The sequence below is a fragment of the Otolemur garnettii genome, unplaced genomic scaffold (assembly GCF_000181295.1).
Source record: "Otolemur garnettii isolate 467f Iridium unplaced genomic scaffold, OtoGar3 scaffold00017, whole genome shotgun sequence".
NCBI lineage: Eukaryota > Metazoa > Chordata > Mammalia > Primates > Galagidae > Otolemur > Otolemur garnettii.
In genome coordinates this window covers 640,439-664,903 of record NW_003852412.1, presented here as the reverse complement: position 1 = coordinate 664,903, position 24,465 = coordinate 640,439, and the positions used below count along the sequence as shown (strand labels likewise).

At 37.6% G+C, this 24,465-nt stretch overlaps 1 protein-coding gene across 1 annotated transcript in view; it reads right to left on the bottom strand.

Moving 5' to 3' along the window:
- RNF180 (ring finger protein 180) overlaps nt 1–24,465 on the bottom strand; it is a 107,465-nt gene that overhangs the window by 18,109 nt on the left and 64,891 nt on the right. The window contains exons 5-6 of the mRNA XM_003785862.2: nt 14,899–15,124; nt 1,202–1,327 (exon numbers count right to left, since the gene is read on the bottom strand). Of these exons, the coding sequence (XP_003785910.1) occupies nt 1,202–1,327; nt 14,899–15,124 (352 nt within the window). The remainder of the gene's footprint in view (nt 1–1,201; nt 1,328–14,898; nt 15,125–24,465) is intronic.

Here is a 24,465-nt window from a genome sequence, read left to right as displayed (position 1 = left end):
TTTTATATGTTCCAGTTGAATTGTCCCTTTTTGCTGAGATTAGAGGCATGAGCCACAGTGCCTGGCAGTTGTTTTTGTTTTTTAATAAATGTTTTATTTTAGAACAGATTTACAGAGAAGTTACAAAGGTAGTACAGAGTTCCTGTATACTCCACACTAAATTTCCCTGATTATAATAATCTTATATTAGTGCAGTACATGCCATAATTAATGAACCAATAGTAATACATTATTATTAAAGTCCGTATTCATTAGGATTCCTTTAGTTTTTACCTAGTGTCTTTTTTCTGTTCCAGTATCTTATCCAGGATGTTACCTTAGATTTAGTTAGATCTTGTCTCCTTAGGCTACTCTTGGTTGTGACAAGAGGCTTTCTTTGTTTTGAATGTCCCTCACCTGGGATTTGTCTGATGTTTTCTCCATGATTATACTGGGATTATGGGTTTTTGAGTGGAATTCCTGAGAGGTAGAAACTCTATTCAGAAACTCTATTCACTTTATAATTATATGTTCCTTCATTTTTCTTTGGTTACTTCAGTGAGTAAATATGCTACTAAGTAAATTTAGCTTATAATAATGAATTATTTTTATTGTTATTATTATTTTTGAGACTGAGTCTTGCTTGTTCCCTGAATAGAGTATAATGGCATCATCATAGTTCATGGAACCCTCAAATTCTAGGCCCAACCAATTCTCCTGCCTCAACTTCATGAATAGGTGGTACTACAGGTGTGTGCCACATGCCTGGCTAATTTTTCTATTTTTAGTAGAGATGAGGTCTCACTCTTGCTCAGTCTGGTCTTGAACTCCTGAGCTCAAGCAATCCTCCACTTCCGTCCCCTAGAGTGTTAGGATTACAGGTGATCCACCATGCCCAGCTGATGATAATAAATTAAGAATCAGAGTACTAGTGCTACTGTCACATACAGCTTTGGTCAAATCTGATACTTTGGAGATACATTTTAATTATCTGTATCTATATATTAAACATTATTAATGGCAATTAGAGTCAACTTAGTCATGGGTTTATCTCACATTTGCATTTATTTTATAGTCTTCATTTTCTTCATATCTATAGCTTTCTATGAAGAGAATTTAGCAAAATTACTAGTTAAAATTGATCAATACAGAAATATGAAATTACCTTTAAGTAAAGATTTTAGACAAAGTTACTAGATGTTAAAATTACTAGTTTCCTTACCTCCAAAAAGATGGAACGCTTTTCTGCAGCTTGGTAGAGGCCATTTTGCACAGCTGGATTTATGAAAGCTTTGTTTTATTTTCAAATATTCTTTAGTAAAGAATGTTTTTGTGGCATTGTTCAATTCTAAAGCAAAAGAAAACAGCATTTTTAACCATATATTTGAGTAAAATGTCAAGAACATGACCAATGATTACTATAGTATTTTGATGATAAAGTTCATATCTCTTTAAGTCAGTGAAGACAAAAGTAGATTCAACTTTTTAAAAAAATTCAAGCATATACAGCTTCCTCACATTCACATTTGATGCAGCAATGGTATGCCCCACGTAGAACACACATCTACTGAGTTAACCCTATGTCAGGCCCTCTGCCATGTGGGGAATATACATAAGACATAGTGCTGACCCTCAAAATCACTGCAGAATAAAAGATGGAAATAAACTCGTAGGCAAAAAAGGGGAATACTGTGTTATGGGTAGCAAAAGAAGAGCTAGAGTCCAATCAGGGCTCAGGAGTGATACTTTTTATTTCATAACTCATCACTTTCTATTGTGCTTTTACATCAGCTCATTGCTCAGATTTTCTACAGATCTGACAGTTTTAAAAATGTAAAAATACTCAGACTTTCAGTAGCTAAATAATGCATTAAAAAGGAAATAGTCACTTGAAGTACACATAGACCAATCAGAGAACACACGCAGTGCATTCACTTTAAACTGTAAAAAGTACATATGAGCTGTGGAAGGCAAAGCTGAGTCTATTTAAATGAAGAAGTTCCTCTTAGACCATACAGAATCGGTTACTGAGAAGTAACTTAGGCTTTCCCTCAACCATCCACTGTTGCTTTTTATCCCCCAATTATCACCAGCAGCGTATCCTTAGTTTTCAAACTACTCTAGGCTTTGAGCTTCAGTTTAAGCCAGTTGCATTACATTTTCTTTATTGTTCCTAATCACTGCCTGGGACTGATTCTTAACTAAGTAATGCAAAGGGATCCACCAAGTTTACAATAAACAACAAAGGGAGCAATGTAAAAAACAGACTACTCTAGGTAAGTGATGTTATATAGTAAACCTGCAAGTCTCATTCCCCTCCAAATTGCACACCTATGAACCAGTATACAAGTTAGAGAAAAGGTATCTTTGTAGTCTCATCATGCATGCTGGGGTTGGAGGTGTTATGGCTAGTGCATTTTTTCTCCCTTACATGTTTAATAGTTAAATCATTTCAGGTTGGATAGTCTCACACGAGTTTCTACAGCAATGCACAGATGTTTTATTAAAAAGTCCACTTTGCCCACTGCCTATTTACAGCCCTTTACTACAAGATAGTCATGGAACTATCACCTGGTTAAAAGGTTCCTCAGTGCTATTTGTATGATGAGGAGAATGGAGAAAGTTATCAAATGATTTATAACACATTCATTTACAGTAATAGTGGTTTTCTTGCAGGACTTATCCTTAAGTACTGATGACTATTATTCAGAGTCATTTTCTGAGAAGTTAAAATCCTCTGATCAGAGTAACTGATGAGGAACTAAAAAGAAATCTCAGCTGGATGTTGTGGCGGGCACCTGTAGTCCCAGTACTCGGGAGGCTAAGGCAAGAGAATCGCCTAAGCCCAGGAGTTGGAGGTTGCTGTGAGCTGTGTGACGCTGCCATGGTACTCTACCGAGGGTGACAAAATGAGACTCTGTCTCTTAAAAAAAAAAAGAAAGAAAGAAAATCTCCTGAGTAAGGAGTAAGCAGTATTATATTCCTAATTAACTCTTAGGAAACTGAGTTTATAATTTCCTTGTAAATGAGACCTACATGGCAGGTGAACAACACAAGTTAGAGAAAAGTTTGGGTCTTCCGTTATATTCAACAGAAAATTATCAGTTTGAATCACAAAATATGTAACATTAACTTTGTAAGTCTCAGCTCCAACTCTAATGACCTGGCAGGTACTCACCATGTGGTTGCTGCAAGATCTATTGGTAACTGCACACTCCATAGGATTTGGGGGTTAAGGCGGGATTTGTATGCTAGGAAGAGAGGGCATCCAGAAATATCTCACCCAATACTAATTAATACTTACCTATGAAGTAAGACAATTTAGTTTGAGAACTCGCCACTTACATTCTTACATTGGCAGCACTGAACAAACAACTCGGTAAGGTTTCTTATGGCATATCAGTGTCGCACAGTTGTGTTCATATCGATATGTAGTGGTGTCTTAGTGGCATTCCTTACTGCTGTTGCATGCTTTTGTGTGCCATCATAAGAATGCTGTAACTTACAGCAACGAATATACATTCATACATTTATTAAATTTGACAAGAGTGGAAGCAAGATCAAGACATATTAGTCCAAATGTATGTGGATGATGTGGTGACGAAAATGGCCACGTATCAGTGGATTAAATGTTTTTCTGAGGGAAGAGAAAATGTTGCTGAGAAAGGGAGGTCAGAGCCAGTAACAAGAATTGACAAACACACTGCAAAAATTTGTCAAGTTGTGCATCAAAATTGTGGGCTGAATGTAACATTGAGTACACCTTTCAGAGACAGAGTCTATTTTGAACAAGATGAACAGAAAAATGAAAGAGTAGAGGTATGTATGGAGTTAAGTATAAAACCAGTATTAGCGTAAGAATTAACAAACCAGGGCAGCGCCTGTGGCTCAGTGAGTAGGGAGCCAGCCCAATATACTGAGGGTGTCAGGTTTGAATCCAGCCCCAGTCAAACTGCCACAAAAAGATAGCTGGGTGTTGTGGTGGGTGGGTGCCTGTACTCCCAGCTACTCAGGAGGCTGAGGCAAGAAAATTGCCTAAGTCCAAGAGCTGGAGGTTGCTGTGAGCCACCACAGCACTCTACCGAGGGCAGCAAAGTGAAACTGTCTCTTAAAAAAAAAAAAAAAGAATTAACAAACCAGATTTATAGATACAGAATAAGACTAAGTGAGAAATGGCCATAATGGAAATATGAACAATAGACCAAGAGAAATTATAGACTCCTGATGGATAAAAAGAAAAGAAGTAGGACATTCTTTCAGATGACATGTATGTCCTGGAGAAAGCTCAGCAGGACATTAGAAAGACAGAAGATGATTTTCCATTGTGCGGGACTGGCCCTATAGGATATCTGTCATCCTCACACTCTGACTAGATGCGAGTAGGATACTCTAATTATTGTGACAGCCTAAATGTTCCCAGTGAAAAATCACAGGCCTGTTCCATGCTTTAAAATCATAGACAGCTGGTCATTTCCTTACTTGCAACTTTTATAGACAAGGTAAAGCATGACCTATTTCCATCTCCTTTCCCAATGTAATTCACAAGCATATCTGCTCATCAGCACCTAGTTTCCTGTGTAAAGGCCCAAGAGTAATGGCACTGGAGGGTAAGTGAATGGTCAAAAGGGAGAGTAATACTGAAGACAGGAAAATCATGGGACAGGGGTGGGAATCCTCCTTGCGGAGGTTTTGGTGCATTGTGAATGGGGAGTGGTGAGAGCAGGGAGTGATTTCAAAGTGGGTAGGCTGCACTGGTCCTATGACTCTCCTGGTAACCCCCGAGAGGCTACCATCTTCCATGTGACTCTGGGCTGAGATCCCTGAACGGTTGATACTGGGTATGTTAGTAGGAAGGCCTACAGGAGGGCCCTCCAGAGTCCATTCACAATGGGGGAAATAGATGTTTGGTTTGAAGGCTGCAGTCAGAAAACCCATTCAAGAAAAGCTGTCATCTTCCTTCACAATAAGACCATGATCTCCTTGGCAGAAGGATTCCTCCTTACTGGATAATGCCACTCCACATAATGCTCACAGGCTGGCCTTTTCCCTTCCTTGGTCTGTAGATTCTATGGTGGGGCATTTAGCACTTCCCTAAACAGGCCTACTACTATTGGGTACTAATGTGAAAGCTCCTAGTATGAAAATATACAGTGAGGTTATCAGTGAATGGGAAATGTCCCACCTATCATGAAGCCTTTCTCTCAAGTGCTACCCACACTAGGGTCCTTCTCATTTCCACAGATAAAAAAACTCTAGTTAGGTGGTGCCTATAGCTCAGTAGGTTGGGTGCCAGCCACATACACTGAGGCTGGTGGGTTCGAGCCCGGCCTGGGCCTGCTAAACAACAACAACTCCAACCAAAAAATAGCCAGGTGTTGTGGCAGGCACCTGTAGTGCCAGCTACGTGGGAGGCTGAGGCAAGAGAATCACTTAAGCCCAAGAGTTTGAGGTTGCTGTGAGCTGTGACACCATGGCACTCTACCAAGGGTGACATAGTGAGACTCTGTCTCAAAGAAAAAAAAATTCTAGTTAATTTGGGACATAACAGAATTCTTCTCAATCCACAAGAAAACTTAAGAGTCTGTAGTGTTGAAATTTATTCCTTTTTTTCCTGCATATTTTAAATTCCAACCAGCAATTTACAAGGGTCCCGATTTCTGTCTCCCCACCAACACTTGTTGGTCTTGATCACAGACATCCTCGTGGGTGTGAAGTGATACCTTAAAACAGGTTTTACTTGCATGTCATTAGTGAACAGTGATATTAACTATCTTTTCATGTACTTATTGGCCATTTTTATATCTTATTTGGAGAATTGTCTATTCAGATCTTTTGTCTATTTTTAAACTAGGTTATTTGTCTTTTTATTGAGTTGTAAGAATTGAGATATGCAGATAAGATCCTTATTACATACATGATTTATAATTTTTTTCTCATTCTGTAGTTGTCTTTTCATTTTCTTGATAATATCCTTTATAGCAAGAACATTTTCCACTTTGAAGTTTATTTATTTTTCTCTTTGTTTTGTATTTTAGGTGTTGTATTTAAAAATCTACTGCATAACTCAAGCTCACAAAGACTTATACCTGCGTTTTCTTCTAAGAATTTCATATTTTTAACTCTTACATTTAGGTCTGTGTTCTATTTTGAGTTAACATATATGGTATGAGATAAGAGTCCAAATTCTTTTGGATATGAGTGTCCAGTTGTCTCAGTACCATTTAGTGAAATGACACAAAGACAAATTCCTAGAATATGTGTTAAAAATCAATTGACCACAGATGTACGAGTTTCTTTCTGGACTCCCCTCCACAGGGCTTGTTTTGCTACTGTTTATTTGTTCAACGACTTGGGTGTACGGTTAATGAAGCCTATTTCCCCCACTATGTGCAGCTTCTCAATAATGCTCCACAGAGTGTGCTCTGGCACATGCTCAGTCTCACCCACCACAAGGGAAGATTGGACATCGTTTTAGCCAGGTCTGCTTTAAATCACTCCCTGATCTCCCCTATAAGCTTCTGGCTGGTCTGCCTTTATAATCATAGTGTTACACACAGCCTTAGCCTCTACCAATTGCTTGGTGATTGCTTTATTGTTTTCCACAATGCTCTGTGATTCATTTAAAGTCAGGCTCTTTTGCATGGGCACTTTGTTGACACTCTTTGAGGCTTACTGCACCTTAGGAAGGCTGCTCTTGGGTCTTTTCCATGATTAGTAATTTGTATTTTCTTTTTTGCTACTAGAGTCATGGAGCTACCAGTCTCCCCTAAATTGCTTACCATCTCCATTGTTTTCAATAACAGACTTAGGTACGAACTTCCCCACATTCTATTCTAAATAAAGTCAGCTCCCTTAGACAGAGCTGCGGAGCTCTCCGCTCTTACTGTCTGCCTCCCCCTTGGCAGAAACTCTGCACCATTGCATTGGCGCTGGGTACCAGGACAATCTTATTCACCCCTGCTCTGAGTGGGGCACTATGCAGGGATAGCAGCTCCTGATCGTTTTTGAGTTGGCTTGGCTCTCCTGGCTTGGAACCTCTGCCCTATGAGCAAACTGGTGAGCAGGACTCAGGATAGTTGGACTATTGTGACTAGAGCAGAACTTCTTCCCTGCCAGTAGGGTATAGGTGCGGATGGGAGCTTCAGTCTTCTTGCCTGTGACTGTCTGAAATAGAGCTTCTGTATCACAGAGCTAGAAGATAAGATATCAGTAGTCTACTTTACCTGGGGTGAAACTGTAGCCTTAGCCTGGGGGTGAGAGAAATGGATGGAGGGAGCTCCATCTTCCTGAAGGTATCCTCCTAGCGCAGAACTTGTATAATGTTGACCTGGCAATGGGGGTTTAGAAGCTGTCCTGTATCAAATCCTACAGGCTCTTGCTGTTCTTACTGACAACAGTGTTAGACTTTAGTGACAACAGATATTTTTGAATATATGATTTTTCATTTGCTCTATGTCCTTAGGCTAATTTATAGAGACTTTGATTAAAAAAATCATTTTCATCAGTTAAATGGTTGTGTTGTTTGGGGAAGGGTCCATTGAGCATCTCACACCACCATTCTGGAAATCATCTTTACTATTTCTTGACTTATAAAATTGAAATATTATTATTGACTTCCTTCTAAGAGGACTTAGATTTTTTTTTTTTTACCCTATCTTCCTTTCTTCTTGCCTCTTTAAATTTTTGTGAATGATATAATTTTTGTGTTTTTCCCCATGATTACCTTTATTATTATATGCTTTCATCATTTATTTTGCTCTTGGTTGAAAATTAACTCAAATTGACTTAATCAGTAAATTTAGTATTTCACATAACAGAAAATCCAAAGGTAGGCTGAACTTTAAACTTGGCTGAACTGGTCATTCAACAATGTAGTTCAGTCATCCAAAATAAAGGCTTCATAGTAAGGCTGGTTCCCAGTTGCTTATGAGATGGCTGCCAGTAATGATCCCTGTTACGCTCTTTCTCATTCCTGTCCAAAGTCAGAAAAGATGGCTTTTCCATTTCATGTCTTTTATTATTATTATTATTATTATTATTTGGGATTCATTGAGGGTACAAATAATCTAGTTACACTGATTGCATTTGTTAGATAAAGTCCCTCTTATAATTATGTCCTGCCCCCAAGAAGTGTGCCATACACAATAACTCCCATATCCCCCTCCCACATCTCCTCTACCCACTCCCTCATTCCCCTACTGCTCACCTTGTATTAGAACATGTACTGCCTTCATATTAGAATTGAGTATATTGGATTCTTGCTTCTCCATTCTTGTGATGCTTTACTAAGAATGTGTTCCAACTCAATCCAGGATAATAGAAAAGATGTAAAGTCTCCATCTTTTTTAGTGGCTGAATAGTATTCCATGATACACATATACGACAGCCTGTTTATCCATTCCTGGGTTGGTGGGCATTTAGGTTGTTTCCACATTTTGGTGACTGTAAATTGAGCTACAATAAACAGTCTAGTGCAAATGTCCTTATGATAAAATGATTTTTTTTCTTTTGGTGCCTAGTAATGGGATTGCAGGATCAAATGGGAGGTCAAATTTGAGTTCTTTCAGGATTCTTAATACTTCCTTTCAAAAAAGTTGTATTAGTTTGCAGTCCCACCAGCAGTATAAAAGTGTTCCCTTTGATCCACATCCACACCAGCATCTGTAGCTTTGAAACTTTATGATATGGGCTATTCTCACTGGGTATAGGTGATATCTCAAGGTGGTTTTGATTGCATTTCTTTGATCCAGGAAGATGAGCATTTTTTCAAATGTTTGTTAGCCATTCATCTGTCTTCATCAGAGAAGGTTCTGCTTATATCTCTTCCATCTTCATTTCATGTCTTAAATATAGTTTCTTCTCATCTCATTGGCAGAACTGGATCATATGTACATTTTCAAGCCAATCACTGGCAAAGGGATTAGATTACCCAGGAGCAGAGATGGTATCTGCTACAAGAACTACCAGGTCTATGTTGAGACAGTTGATTACTCAGGGTTATGTTAGGAAAAAAGAATGACATTATGGATACTAATTAGCAAACAATAGGGAACATTACAAATTTGATGTTTTCTATTAGCTGTCAACAGTACATAATGACTTCCATTAAAAAAATAGATATTAATGCCTCTACCTATGTACCTATTTTTGTACATATTCTATACCACTTTAGCTTCTCAACAACCAACTGTGGTAAGTAATTTCTACAAGAAGCCAGTGATGTTATAATTTAGATTTAAAGTCACTAATTTGCTAGTGAACACTCTCTATGGAATATATCTGGGAGGAATTCATTGAGCTACTATAATATTATAGACTTATGTTACAAGTAACTTCTATTCATTGTATTACAAATAAATACAATGAATACATTGTAATACACCTATACAAATATCTTCCTTTAAAAATGATAGCTTTACCACATTAACCTTTGGCAATAACTATCTCTCCTGGCTTGTATACAGTAGGAATGGCTTGTACACAAAATAATTGAGGCAAAAATTATTTAATAAATAACTCTTAGGGTTCAGGAAAGTGGTAACAGAAGAGTCTAAGACTGGAAGCTAAGTTTCTCATAATCTCAACAAAACAATGAATAATGATGAGAAGAGGGGAAAAAAAATCTCACAATAGCAACACCAAAAATACACAGGCATAAAGCTAACAAGAAATGTGCAGAGCCTTTAGGAAGGAATTATAGAACTTTACTGAGAGATGATATACCATAACAACAATACTCAATATTTTGAAATGTTAATTAAAATGCCAATTATCCTCAAATTAATATTAAAATAAGTAGAATAATTATAAGAGGGAAGTAATATGATAAGATGGAAGGATGAATGGAAAAGAATGACTGCTAAGAAACACATATTTTAATAGTAATGATTTTTTGAAGGAGAACAATCCAATCAGTATAGAAAGAATAGATTGTTAAATGAATGTTACTGGGATATACGTCTAAGGAATAGAAAAAAATGGTACTTTATTACTATTTTTATCAAATCATACACCACAATAAATTGGAGTTCAATGGGGAGAAACAAGGACAAAATTTAAAAAATTTGCTCATTTTGTAGCCCTCAGTAGAGTCCCGTGGCATTATAGCAACCTCCAGCTCTTGGGCTCAAGTGATTCTCTTGCCTCAGCCTCCCAATTAGCTGGGACTACAGGAGTCTGCCAAAACGCCTATTTTTAGAGACAAGATCTCGCTCTGGCTCAGGCTGGTCTTGAGCCCATGAGCTCAGGCAATCCACCCACCTCAGCCTCCCAAATGCTAGGATTATAGGTGTGAGCCACCACACCCAGCCCTTATGAAACTTAGTTTCATAGGATACAATATTCTGGGTTGGCAATTATTCTTTTTAAGAAGACAAAAAAATAAAATTGGACCCCAATTGCTTCTGTTTTGTAATTTTCTGCTGAGAAATATTCCAATAGTCTGATGAGTTTTCTTTTTTAAGTTACTTGATTTCATCACCACAACTTGTAGGCCAATGACTTCATGTTGACTTTGGCCAGTCTGATGACTATATGCCTTGATATGACTTGGTGATGTATTTTGCAATCAATCTCCTAGGAGTTCATTCAGCTTCTTATACCTGAATGTCTAAGTATCTAGCAAGGTTAGGGAAATTCTTCTCCATTATTACATTACCTCAAATAGAGTTACTATGCTTTTTACTTTTGCTTTTTCTCCTGTAGGTATACTTAGGATGTTTTAGATATTCTCATATTTCTCCAAGATTTTATTCATTTCTTTTTATTATTTTCTTATATTTTATTAAAATTATTTGTTCTGTGAAGTTTGGACTTGGTCAAAGGCTGCACTTAGAGATCCAGAAGGCCAACACATGGCCTTGGGGCTGCATGTTCCCATCCCAATTCCCTATATGATTCTTTTGTTTCAAGAAGTTCTGGTATTTTTAAAAATTATCTTTCTCTTTAGTAATTTATATTCATGTCCTAAATTATTATTTTTTTTTGGTAACTTTGTGTTAGTTTTCAACTTTCTCATTAATCCTATTGAACTTGCTTATAATCCTGTATCTAACATTTCAAATTTCCTTTTGGTTGGAGTGCATTGCTAGAGAGCGGCATAATCCTCTCAGGGATCTTCAAACAGCCTGTTTCTTCATACTGTCAGAGTTCCCATGCTGTTCCTTCTCATTTAGAACTGCTTCCTTCAACTCACAAAGACAGCTTTGCAGTTCACCTGTTCTCCTCTTCTGGGAACTCTGTTGCTCAGTATAAAGGACAGGCATACTGCCTTCTGGTTTGTGTAGGAAGTATCCAGTGTAGTGTAGCCAGAAACTTGGGTGAGTTGGATCTCAGACCCTGGGAGAGAATCCATTGGTGGTCAACTAGGTTAGGTAATCCTCAGTGCCCAGGTTACTGGGTGGGGTGCTTGAGTCCTGGGGCGGTGGAGGGCCCAGATTGAGAATTTCCCCTCAGACTTCCCTGAGTTCAGGTGCTGATTATGATAGGGAGTAGTAGGGTGATCTACTTGTCTGTAAGAAGATCAGTAGGAAAAGGTAGGATAAGATGGGACGCCCTGTGAGCCTGCTGTAGGATAGGCAGGTTCTTCTTGATGAGATTAGCAGAGGCAGGCAACTGTGATATGCACAAACCCTCATACTTTTATCCTCAGTTAAGGTGGTACTTTTTATCCTTAGGGTATCTGAAAGTGCTCAGATTCCCAGCTCCTTTCCTGACCTGGCCATAGGAGAGGTGGTGGAGAAAGCTCAAATGTTTATATGCTGGGCTTTCAGAATGGCTGGGCATTGCTGAAATGCTCCAGCAGGGAAGGTGCAGTTTGCCCTGGACTCACCTCCAGGGTGGTGGAAGAGATAGATAGCTCAAGAAGGGGAGCACTTGTTGTAGCTTTTGAAAGGGAAAGGAGTTACTCCCCACTCCATGAAAGCCTGGATGTGACAGGTGCTCTGTCGGGGGGTGAGGGGATAGCTTCTTTCTACCATCTTGGCTTCACTGTCCTCTGTAAAACCCTCATCAGCCCGATGCAGAAACCTTTCTGTAGGCAGCCAGAACATTTAAAATCAAATACTTCATTTAATTGTAGTTGCTATGTTGGCCAGTGATTTTTCAACCAGTATGCCAGTTGAAAGATCATTAATTAAATTATTTTTGAAAGAAGTTCAAAACAGAGTAAGTATATTCTTTTACTCTTTTTTCTTTTTTAAAAAACTTCTCCTTTATTTTTTACACTTTTTTTTGAAGAACATAATTTAAATGTGTTGTGGAAGTTTAACTGTAGGTTCAAGTGTGCTATGAGATAAATAAGGTCAAAAAACACTGATGAGTGACCATATGGCTTACATATTTGTCCATTCACCCTCACCTGGTTCATTTCAATGATTAATTCCCTTATCCTGCTATTTCATTAAATGTATTTTATATATTATCTCAAATCTTTTTCAGGATGTAAATTTTAATTAATTATGGACAGGGTCTTGCTCTGTCACCCAGGCTGGAGGAGCAGTGTCTCATAACAGCTCACTATAGCCTCAAACTCTTGGCCTCAAGCCATCCTCCTGCCTCAGCCTTCCAAGTAGGTAGGATTACTGGTGTACTCCACCATACCCAGCTAATTTATTTTTTTTAGATATGGAGTCTCTCTATGTTCCTCAGGCTGGACTCAAATTCTTGGCCTCAAGCAATTGCCCTGCCTTAGCCTCCCAATATGGTGGAATTACAGGCATGAGCCACTGTGCCCATGCAAGTGTATAAATAATTAAGTAGAATAATCCCATTTTTATTATCAGTCTCTAAATGACAGTACACAATGAAATATAATCTACACTGGAAAAGACTAAGTATTCCTAGTATGATTTATTTTAGAATCATTGATTTTTGAAATAAAGGAAACTATGAAATTGTTATTTTGACAAATGAACCAAGATAGACTTGAGTCATATTATTTTATGATGTGAAGGAAATAAATTTTATAATCCCCACCAGTGTTAAACAAGATCATGGAGGGCAGGGACAGTATCTGTGTAAGCACCATGAATACCACCTAGATGTTTCCTACCAAAACAAACTTCTAGTAAGTGTTTGCTTGCACAGCTGGCCAGAGACTACATTGAGAAAGAGGAATCATTGGTGCTTCTCTTTTTGGTCACCCCAACGAGGGATCTAGTAGTAACAAAGAACCCTTTTCTCCTACATCAGTGTTCCAGCCATAGGTGGAACAAAGGAATGTCTGATAACCTTCTGCCTTCTCATGGAGTATTTCCTTTCCTTTCCCCACCCTTTACTTGCTATTCCTCATAAAAGATGGAGTAACTGAAGTACTGGGCAGGCAGGACTGAGGACAGCCTTGTGTCCTGACCACATTTCTCTACTGAGTAGAATCACAGCTGCATTTGGCATGTCCTTTTGTCTCTACATCTGTGTAAGCTCAGTGCAGGGAATTTGTGCAGCAGTTTACATGCAGTAGGCAGAGCAGGGAGGCATATTTTTACTTTCCTTCATAATTTGATTTCTGAGTCTGTAAGGCACATTTGTAAGTCTTCATGCAGATGGTGAGGTTAGAGCACTCCACGCTTTCTTTAATATTCTGATTCTTGTCTGCCAATGGTTTTTCAGGGGAGGAAAATGTGTTGTGTACCCTCTTCAGTTTTACTGCTAATGAAGTACACAATTTGATCCTCATTCGGCTTCTCTATGGCTAAGATGAGAATGTGAAGGTAAATAATTCCCCTCTAACATTTAGCACACCACAGTGCTGCATTTTGTCATTGTACATTTTATCCTTAGTTTTCTATGTGCTATATTCATTAGTTTTTATCTCTCCCTTAATATTTTAAATATTCAGTCTATATTTGACAATTTGGCCAACAAATCTTTGCTTCAATTTTACTTTTTTTCTGGCTCAAGAAGGAAGACCTGAAGAGCATTAAGAAGTTTCAGATTTGGAGTTTAGGGGAAAGACATAATAACTGTCCTCAGATATTTACAGATCTATTCTCTGTGACTGCAGAGGAAATAACAAAGGCCAAAGAATGAGTAGTATTGGAAGGCAGAAATGAGGAACAAATAAGTAACACCTCAGATGGGACTCTCTTGACACTGGTAATGTTCAAGTAAAGATGGAATAACAACTAGTTATGATGCTTTAGAAAGGATCTGAATATAGAGCAAGGGATTAGAGATGAGGCTCCATTCTTATCTATGATTCTATGATTTTAACATAGTTTTGAGGTGGATATCCACTGTTTAAGAGCCCATTGATCCACGAATGGATCAATAAATTGTGGTATATGCACACCATGGAATACTATGCAGCCATTAAGAAAGATGGAGACTTTACCTCCTTCATGATTACATGGATGGAGCTGGAAAATATTCTTCTTAGCAAAGTATCCCAAGAATGGAAGAAAAATTATCCAATGTACTCAGCCCTACTATGAAACTAATTTATAGCTTTCATAGGAAAGCTATAACCCAATTTTAGCCCAGGAATATGGGGAGGGGAGGGTAGAGGGTGGGTGGAGGGAGGGTGATTGGTGGGATCATGCCTATGGTTTATCCTATAAGGGTACATATGAATCTCTCTAAATGTAGAATATAAATGTCTTAACACAATAACTGAGAAAAAGACATAAAGGCTATGTTAACCAGTTGGATGAAAGTATTTCAAATTGTATACAGAAACAGTACACTGTACCCCATGATAGTATTGATGTACACTGCTATGATTTAATAAAAAAAAAAAAGAAAAGAAATAAAATCTAAGACAGAAAAAAAAAAGAGTGGAATTTGAAAGTGGAATCTAACAAATTCTGCTGTATATGAATTTAATTTTTACATAGTTTGTAAATTATAAGGACCTTAGAACTAGAACAAAGAAGCAGTCAGAATAATCAGACAGTCATGTTAGTGAGAGAGAACAGTTACCTGTCTGGAAAAAGACTCTAGAGATAATTGTCCGACACAGTGGGCAAGGAGTGCTTGCAGGATTGTCTTTGGCCAGAGTTCGTAAGCAGGGCTCACAGAAGATGTGGTGGCAAGGGTAGCACATGTAAGGGTTGAAGTAAACATCCAAACACACCGCACAGATGTAGCTGTCCTTTTCTTCTGCATATTCATTGTCGTCGTCTGTGCTCATATCATTATTCAAAGTCTGCAAAACACAAAAACAACTTTTATTAGTTCAGTACCAGATTGGTTTCCTTGAGATTGACTTTATATTTTGTTAAAATGAAAAATATTTATGAGAAGCATATATCTTTTTCTGTGACATATTCAAAGCGATAGAAATGCTACCTTTCAAAGTGAAAAGAAACTGAAAATATACATGAAAAACCCAAAGTCTAATTATTCTTTTTAGTACTTTTACATATTGCTAAATGCTGCAGTACACCAAAGTACATTAAGTATACTTCTGTCTCTCCTTTACTAGCCCTAGTTAAGTGAGTGTTAGATGTACCAGGAATGTTGATTCTCCTATCCCACCTTTACTACAGCAAATATGCTGATTGTCACAAAGTTCTAGACCTTAACATGGGCATCCACACAGGATGGAAAGTAAAAGCAAGAGGCTGCCATACTTCATCTTCACCCTGTGCATGAAACATTGTCTCTGCTGTACTTTGCAGCTTCCAGGACCTCAAAGCTAAGGCAGATCCAAAGCCTAGAGTTGTTAGGATGTAGACATCGCAAAGAAACTTGGAGTAACTATGGGATGAGCCATGCAGCTGGGAAACAGGATGAGCTTCTCCACCCTCCCAAATGTAAGAGTTAGGAAGACGGTGCATCAGGTCCTCTGATAAAATTGTTCTGTTTAATGTCATTTAATTATAATGTTGAAGAAAAAGATCACTTCCTCGTGTGTGACATTTGCTTGTCCTATGTCTACAGGGTTTTCTTTGGGTCTTCTGGTTGCCTCCCTCATCCCAAAGATATACCTGTTAGATAAATTGGCATGTCTCCACGATCCCAGTCCCAGTGGGCATGAGTGAGAGCACACCCTGCGATAGGATGATGTCCTATCCACAGCTGGTTCTGCCTTGTGCCCTGACCTGTAGGGAGAGTCTCCAGCTAATCACCCCCTTGATCTGGAATAACTGGGTGGGTAATTGTCTTACTTGTTTTTATTCATCTTTTAAAAATGTATGTATAGCTCACATATATTTTAATGCTTAATAGTAGAAGAGTTATTTACAAGTTTGGTGATGTTTTTGTGACTAGAAATAAGCTGTAGGAACTTAACTCTTATTAATTAGCCTGTGGTAAAATTGGTTTAATTATATGTCATTTTGGTTAAAGTCACAGTTTCCAGGAACCTACTGGTGAGAACTTTGAGGACTTACTATTGTTAGGGAATAGGCAGCTCAGAGGTTAGCAGGACAAAGTCTGTGAGCAGCATTCCTATTACTCATCAACCTCACAATTTCATCATTTTTGAAGCAGTTGTAAGGATGGAATGAGGGAATCCACTTAAAGGGTTTAGTATAATACCTAGCACATAGTAGGTATTCAATAAATGTTAGCCACAGTGATACTCCTTTTCCCTCACTCAGGCCTTCTCCTCCTTCTCCGCGGATTCTGGAGTTTATGCTAAATCCTTTAACATTTTTTCCCAAACTGGGCCTGGCTTCAGTCCAGTAAGACGTAATGCAAGTCTACAGGGTGTACAGGGTGTATTTCTTTTCTCCTCACTTTGATGTTTATAAAAATGGAGATCAGTGATTAATATTTGAAGGAGTCTTGGGTTTGATAAATATTCATAAGTTATAAGAAATATAAAAGTTATGTAAATGAGACAACAGAAGTTTGAGAACACAGAAAAACTGTTTGCTATGGTTTGAATGTTTGTGTTCCCTCCAAAATTCATGTTAACATTTAAACCTCAACCAAACAGTATTAAGAGATCAGATACTTAGGAGGTGATTAAGTCATGAGGGCAGAGTGTTATAGTCACATAAGCAACCTTACGTAAGGGCTGAAAGGAACAGCCTGGATATTTTTTGCTCTTTCACCATGTAAGGACTCATCTTTGAAGCAGAGATGGGGCCCTCACCACACCCCAAACCTCCTGGGACCTTAACTTGGACTTTCCGGTCCAGAACTGTGGGAAATAAATTTCTGTTCCTCTAAATTACCTAGTCTCTGGTATTTCTGTTACCAGAGCACAAACAGAGTATAGGACAGCTTTCTACTCCTACTGAATAAACTATTATTTGACTTTTCCAGATGGCTTTGCTCCCCCTCTTCTATCGTCTTTCTGCCACCTGCTGGGAATCTCTCTTTTGTGGAGGACATATTTGAGTCTTTAGCCTATTTATTTTTAATTGAGTTGTGTGATTTTTTTTCTTACAGATATGTAAGCATTTTTTCGTGATCTACTTCCTATTGGCTAAATGTGTTGTGAATATTTTTTTCTCTTCTCTTTTTCTCTTCACTTTTTTATGGTGTGCTTTGATAAAATAAAGAAGTTTTTTAATTTTAATGCAGTATATAGTATTTCCTTTATGGTTACAATTTTTATGTGTTATTTAAAAATTCTTACCCTGTCCTAAGGTCATTAAGATAGCATTATTCTGCATTTCATAATATGTTGTGATCCTAGAACACCCCTGCAATTAACTTTCATGTATGATATACCATATGGGTAAACTTCATTTTTCTTTTCTACAGTTATTATTAATAATTGGCCTAGTTTATTTATTACAAAGCTTTTCCTTTCCTGTATTGCTTTAAAGTACCAGTTTGTCATTCATAAGAGGCCATATTTGCATGGGCCTACTTTGGGGATTTGTATTCTGTTCCATTAGTTTATCATCTATTCATATGATATAATCACACAGTCTCTTATAGCTTTTTTTTTTTTTTTAGTCTGTTGTAGCTTTATGATAAGTCTCAATATCAGGAATTCCCTTCATCTTATTGTTATTCTTCAGCAGTGTCTTGGCTATTTTTGGCCTTTCTATGACTATATATTTAGAATGACCTTGGTATGATCTTTTTAAAAAAGTTAAAATTTTTATTGGAACTTCACTGAGCCTACAGATAAACTTAGGAAGAGTTAGAAGTCTTTACACTATAGTTTTAAAATACATAAACCTCATTTATTAATTTTTTAAAAATTATCTTGGCATAAGTCTACTTATATTTGAGCCAATATTTTCTCTCCACTTTCACTACTCTCCCTTTTCTCAATTAGAGCATTCATAGTATATGTGACACACCTGTTCTTATCCAAATCAAATAAGCAAGTAAAAATAATCTCACTAGTTCATGTTATATTCTTCTATTCCCTTTCATGGCAAAACTTCAGAAGAGACTTGACCATATTATATGCAGTTTCTGCTTTCTTGCCTCCTATCTACTATTTAATTCACTCTAACCTGGCTTCATACTCTGCTGAACTAACCTCTATATAAGCCAAATCCAGGACTCTTTCCTGACTGATCTTCCTCACTCTCTCAGCAGCATTTCTCATGTAGACCAGGACCTCTTCTTTCTCATCTGGTTAAGGGTTTCTTTTTACACTTGAAAAAGTCAGGCTCCTTATAATGATCTACAGGACTCTACATGATGCAGCCTACCTTGTTACTGATCTACTCTGTGTTCACTAGTCATCTTCTGGCTCAACAAACACAACAAATATTTTCTTGCCTTAGTATCTTGAGACATGATGTTTTCTCCTCTTAAAAAGCTCTTACTTGGTGTGCTGGATTACAAAATACATAAAATTCTCCCTATCTTTTAGTGTACATCCCCATGCATTTCATTAAGATGGAGAGATTCTTTTTTTGAGAGAGATTATTTTTTTCATCCTCTGAATTTTGGCTCTGCCACGTGACTTGCTTTGGCCAATGGGTCGTTAACAAACATGATACAGATTTTAAAAATGGGTATGCATTGGAAATGCTGTTCTTGGTTCTGAGTTCATTATCATGTAAATAAGGCTAGACTGGCCTGCTGGAGGATAAGTGACACATGGGCCAATTACCTCCATTGCAGCTGCTAACAAGCAGCCAACCCCCACATGTGTGAGCCAGTAATTGTTAGCTGACTACAAATACGCAAGTGAGCCCAGACGACATCATGTGGTACAGAGACATGGCATCACTGAAAGATTTTCTGTTTTTTAAGTAACTAAATTTTAGAGTGATTTATCACAAAATAAAACTTCACTGACACGTCCTTTCCTACACATGGCTAGCTATGAACTGTATCCTTAAAATTTTAGCTGAACTATCAACTTCCCATAGATAATTTCACTGGCTACTTTATCCATTCCCTGTGTAATTCTCTGTCACTTGTTTCCTTTATAGTTCTTATACTTTTTATTTTTATTTGCCCATTTTTCTTTCTCCCTCAATAGAATGCTAAGAAATAGAAAGGGAGGGTCTCACATATACTCCCGTGTGTGTGCATGTGTGTGCATCTTTGCTGAATGAATTAGTAGATGGGTTTTTAAGTTGATGTTACTACTCAGTGGATCTTGATTATGGGTGCTATCATCCTTAAAATGATCAAAGGGTCAGCTTGTACAATATTTTATGATTTTCATCCGCTAGTGAGTACCTAAGCTAAGTGTTTTTAAGTATTCTTGTGTAACTTTTGGATATTTCTAGATGGATAATCATTCTTTGAAATCTCTTATAACATACAAAGTTTAACACAGGATAAGAAATAAATTTCCCTCACGAACAGAAAAATTGTAGCCATGAGTTGAACAATGATGAAAAGCTAACACGATCAGTAATTTGTACTCATTATTGACCCATGACTGTTTCCTCCTGAATTTAAAAGACATTTGAAAAATGATAGTTCAAAGTGGGGATTACTAGTACTAAATTGGGTACCCCAGATAAAAATCTCTTTGGACCTACATGCTTACTTACCTAAATTTTATTTCATAGTGTGAGCTTATTCTGTTTCTATTAGACCCTCAGGATTGTGCCTTGAGATTTGAACTAACTAACCTCAAAGAAACCTATGCCATTTAAAAAAACAAAATTTGAGGAACTTCTTGTTGCATTACCAAATTGTGGCCCAAATATATGTGCATATTTTATTTCCATGAAGTATTTTATACTTACACATATAACAAAGATGACTACACGTCCCTAAAAATTGAAATTTTTGTCATTTCCTAAAAGTATTTTCAAAATAAACTTCATGGCGGAAGTTAGAAAATAAAGTAAAGTTAAAACAATTCATCTGTTATTTGAGCTAAATTAATCAAACCACAAAATGGAAATAACACAAACCTCTAAGATCACTATGTTTTATTTTTTTTCAGGCTGTTTAACCTTTATTTCTTTTTTTTTTATTAAATCATAGCTGTGTACATTAATGCAATCACAGGGTACAGTGTGGTGTTTTCATATACATTTTGAAATACTCTCATCAAACTGGTTAACGTAGCTTTTGTATCATTTTCTTAGTTATTGAGTTAAGACATTCATACACTGCTTTTAGATTCACTTGCACCCTTGTAAGATAAACCATAGAGGTGACCTTCACCAATCATCCTCTCTCCCCCATCCACATCCTCCCCTCCCCTTTCCCATTCCCCTTCCCATATGCTAAGGCTATAATTAGGTTCTAACATTCCTATGAGAGCTATAAATTAGTTTCAAAGTAGGGCTGTGTATATCAGATAGTTTTTCTTCCATTCTTGAGATACTTTGCTAAGAAGAACATTTTCCAGTTCCATCCATGTAAACATGAAGGAGGCAAAGTCTCCATCTTTCTTTAGGGCTGCATAATTGTGGCATATGTACACCATGGAATATCAGGCTGTTTAACTTTATTTTAAAAAATTTGATAAGGTATACAATGTGAGTTAATCAAATAAAGGTAATTGGGATAAATATCACCTCAGGCATTTATCATTTTTTTGTGTTTGGAACATTCAAATCTACTCTTGGTTATTTTAAAGTATATCCTAATTTACTGTTGATTATAGTCACTTTGTTCTGCTATCAACTATTGTTCATTCTATTTAACTATATGTTTGCATACATCCCCCCTTTATCCTTCCCTTGCTACTATCCTTCCCTGACACTGGTTATCATCATTCTACTCTGTTTCCATGAGACCAATTATTTTTAGTATTTACCTCCCACATATGACTGAGAACATGTGAGATTTGCCTGTCTGTGCTTGGCTTATTTTGCTTACATAATGTCTCCAATTTTATCTATATTGCAAATGGCAGAATTTGGGTTTTTTTTGGTGGCTATGTAATGTTCCACTATGTATATATACCACAGTTTCTTTATCCATTCATCTGCTGATAGTTAGGTTGACTCCAAATCTTGGCTTTTGTGTATAGTGCTGTACTAAACATAGGAGTACAGCTATCTTTTTGATATACTAAATTCCTCCTCCTTTGGATATATACCCAGCAGTGGGATTGGTAGATCATATGATAGTTCCATTTTTAGCTTTTTAAGGAATCTCCAAGCTGTCATCCATAGTGGTCACACTAATTTACATTCTCACCAACAGTGCAGGAGGGTTTGCCTTTCTTTATATCCTTGTCAATTTTTGTTATTGCCTTTTTGATAAAAGCCATTTTAACTGGGGTGACATAATATATCATTTTAGTTTTGATTCACATTTCTCTGATGACTAATAATATTGAGTATTTTTTCATATACCTATTGGCCATCTGTTTGTCTTCTTTTGATAAGTGTCTATTCAGATCCTTTGTTCATTTTTAATCAGATTTGATATTTTTAATTGAATAGTTGGAATTCCATATGTATTTTAATTATTAAGTCCTTGTCAGATGGGTAGTTTGCAAATATTTTCTTCCATAGTACTAGAAGTTCTAGTTAGAGCAATCAGACTAGAGACAGAAATAAAGGACACTCAAACTGGAAAAGAAGAAGTCAAATTATCCTCATTTGCAAGTGATATGATCTTATATCTAGAACAGCAATCCTCAACCTGTGGGTCACGACCCACAGGAACTGTATTAAAGGCTCACAGCATTAGGAAGGTTGAGAACCACTGATCTAGAGAAACCTAAAGACCCCACCCCCCAAATTAGAACTGAATAATAAATTTAATAACATCGAGGAAAACAAAATCAACATACAAAAATCTGTCACATTTCTATATGCCAATAGTAAATAATGTGAAAAGGAAATCAAGAAAGTAATCCCATTTACAAAATGTACAAATAAAACTCCTAGGAATAAACTTAACTAAACAAGTGAAAGATTGCTATAATGAAAACTATAAAACACCAAAGAAGGTGAAGAGAAAAAACAAAAAAAGGGAAAAATATTACATGTTCATGACTTTGAAAAATCAATATTAAAATGACCTATTACCCAAAGCATCTATAAAGTGAATGCAATCCTCATCAAAATATCAGGGACATTCTTCACAAATATAGAATAAGTAATCCTAAAATTGACATGGAACCACAAAGATCTGGATTTCTTTGATAAAGATTCCAAGAACATAATATAGTGGAGAAAAGAAAGTCTCTTCAATAAAAGGTGCTGGGCAAACTGGATGCAGAAGAATAAAACTAGACCTTTATAGTCTGTCACTATATAGAAAACTCAAAATGGATTAAATATTTAAATCTCAGACAAGCTACTTAAAGGAAACTTTGGGGAATCTCCTCAGGACATTGGGTCTAAGCAAGGACTTCCTGAGTAATAACCCTAATGCACTGGTCATCAAAGCAAAATCAGGATCACATCAAGCTAGAAAGCTTCTTCCCAACAAAGGAAACAACCAACAAAATGAAGAGACCACCCACGGGATCACTATGTTTTAAAGAATTAAAGAGGTTCAAGAGTTTTCATTAATCCAAAAAACTGCACATACGGATATATGCAATAATAAAAACTGTTAATACACAAGGATAACAAACTACCTCAATGTTAGAACTCCAGTGACTTTTCTCTAAAATGGAGAGATGTAAGGTTATAAAGTAAATTTGCTATTAGTTATATTTTTAAAAAATCACTTATTAATACATGAATGCCAGGGGGAGGAGAAAGAAGGCAGCTGAAAAACAGCTTCCTTGCAACTGGGCACAGTGAGACGCTGGAGAGAAGACTCCAGGCATCTCTGGTTGGTGGGATCTGCCCAGAAACATCCCTTTGGGGACACAGGGAGTCAGGAACAGACTTTTGGACCCCATGAGGAGGACAAAAGCAGTGGAGAACTGGCAAGTGGTTGTGTGTGCTCCTTAGGTCCAATCCTGCTGGCAGCTGTAAGTACAGCAGCAGTGACATTGCTAACTAGAGAGGCCTTCCCAGTGGGCTGTTTTGTTTTTTTGGACTTGGGGACTTAGTTGAACTAACTTGGGAGAGCTTGGGCAAGAGTGCAGAGGACTTTAAGCATTATCTAGTGCCCTGGACTGAGCCCAGATGGAGCTAATAGTGTTTGGCTGCGGGCCATGTGGAGCTTCTGTAGGAGAACGGACCTGGCAAGCTCTGCCCTCAGGGTTGCAGAACTAGGTTCAGGTGGGAGACCTTGGTTGAGTAATCTAGTGACTAAGCAGCCTAAAGGTGGGGACTAGGATGCCTTACACTCAGCAGGGGTCCTCAAACTTTTTAAATAGGGGGCCAGTTCACTGTCCCTCAGACCGTTGGAAGGCCAGACTACAGGCCCTAGGATGAGTCGGCTGCTAAGCAGGACGGGCAGCGGCAGCAAAAACACCCAGTGGGTGGGATAAATGTCCTTGGTGGGCCGCATGTGGCCTGCAGGCTGTAGTTTGAGGATGCCTGCCTTATAGCCTTGGCCCTCAGGGGCATAGAGGGAGACCAGTTTTAGTACACTAGGTAAGCAGGCTGCCACTTCAAGAGTGATCCCAAGAACAAGGGCTTTCCTGGGAAAGCTTTTGCTTAGCCAGGGTTGACAGTTTAAAGTGCCTTTTAAGCAGGCTGAGGAGAGATTTAGGCTCTCCACCTTGTAGGACTAAGAAATCAGCAGAGGCCTCCAGTCTCTATCTCATATAGCTGTATCAGTATTGTGATTAACATCTCATACCCCAGAAGATCAGTGGTTGCCCAGACAGTATTCAGCAAGATATATACACTGCTTTGTTTTGGTTTTTTCTTTTTGTTTATTTTGCTTGTTTTTTTTAATTTCAATATTTTCTCTCTAGATTTTTCTTTTTTACCTCTTTTTTATTTCTTCATTTTTCTAGTTTAAATACAGCTTTCCATAGTTGCCTTCTTTAAAAATTAGAACTTCACTTTTGCTAGTGTTTCTACCTGTATTATTGGGTTTTCCCCCCATTTTTATCCCATAAAGTTTTCTGTTTGCTTGTTTTGGTTTAATTTACAGTATTTTTGTCTTTCCTCTCTCTTTGGTGGAGATGGGGTACTGTGTCTGAACAGGCTGGCAAAGAGCTGCTGACCTCAAGGGAACCATGCAACCCAGCACCCCAGAGGTTGGGGTTTTTAAGGTTGGGTCAAAGTACCCTACTGTACACCTACTTTGCTCCTGTCTCCCTCTTTCTCTGCCTCT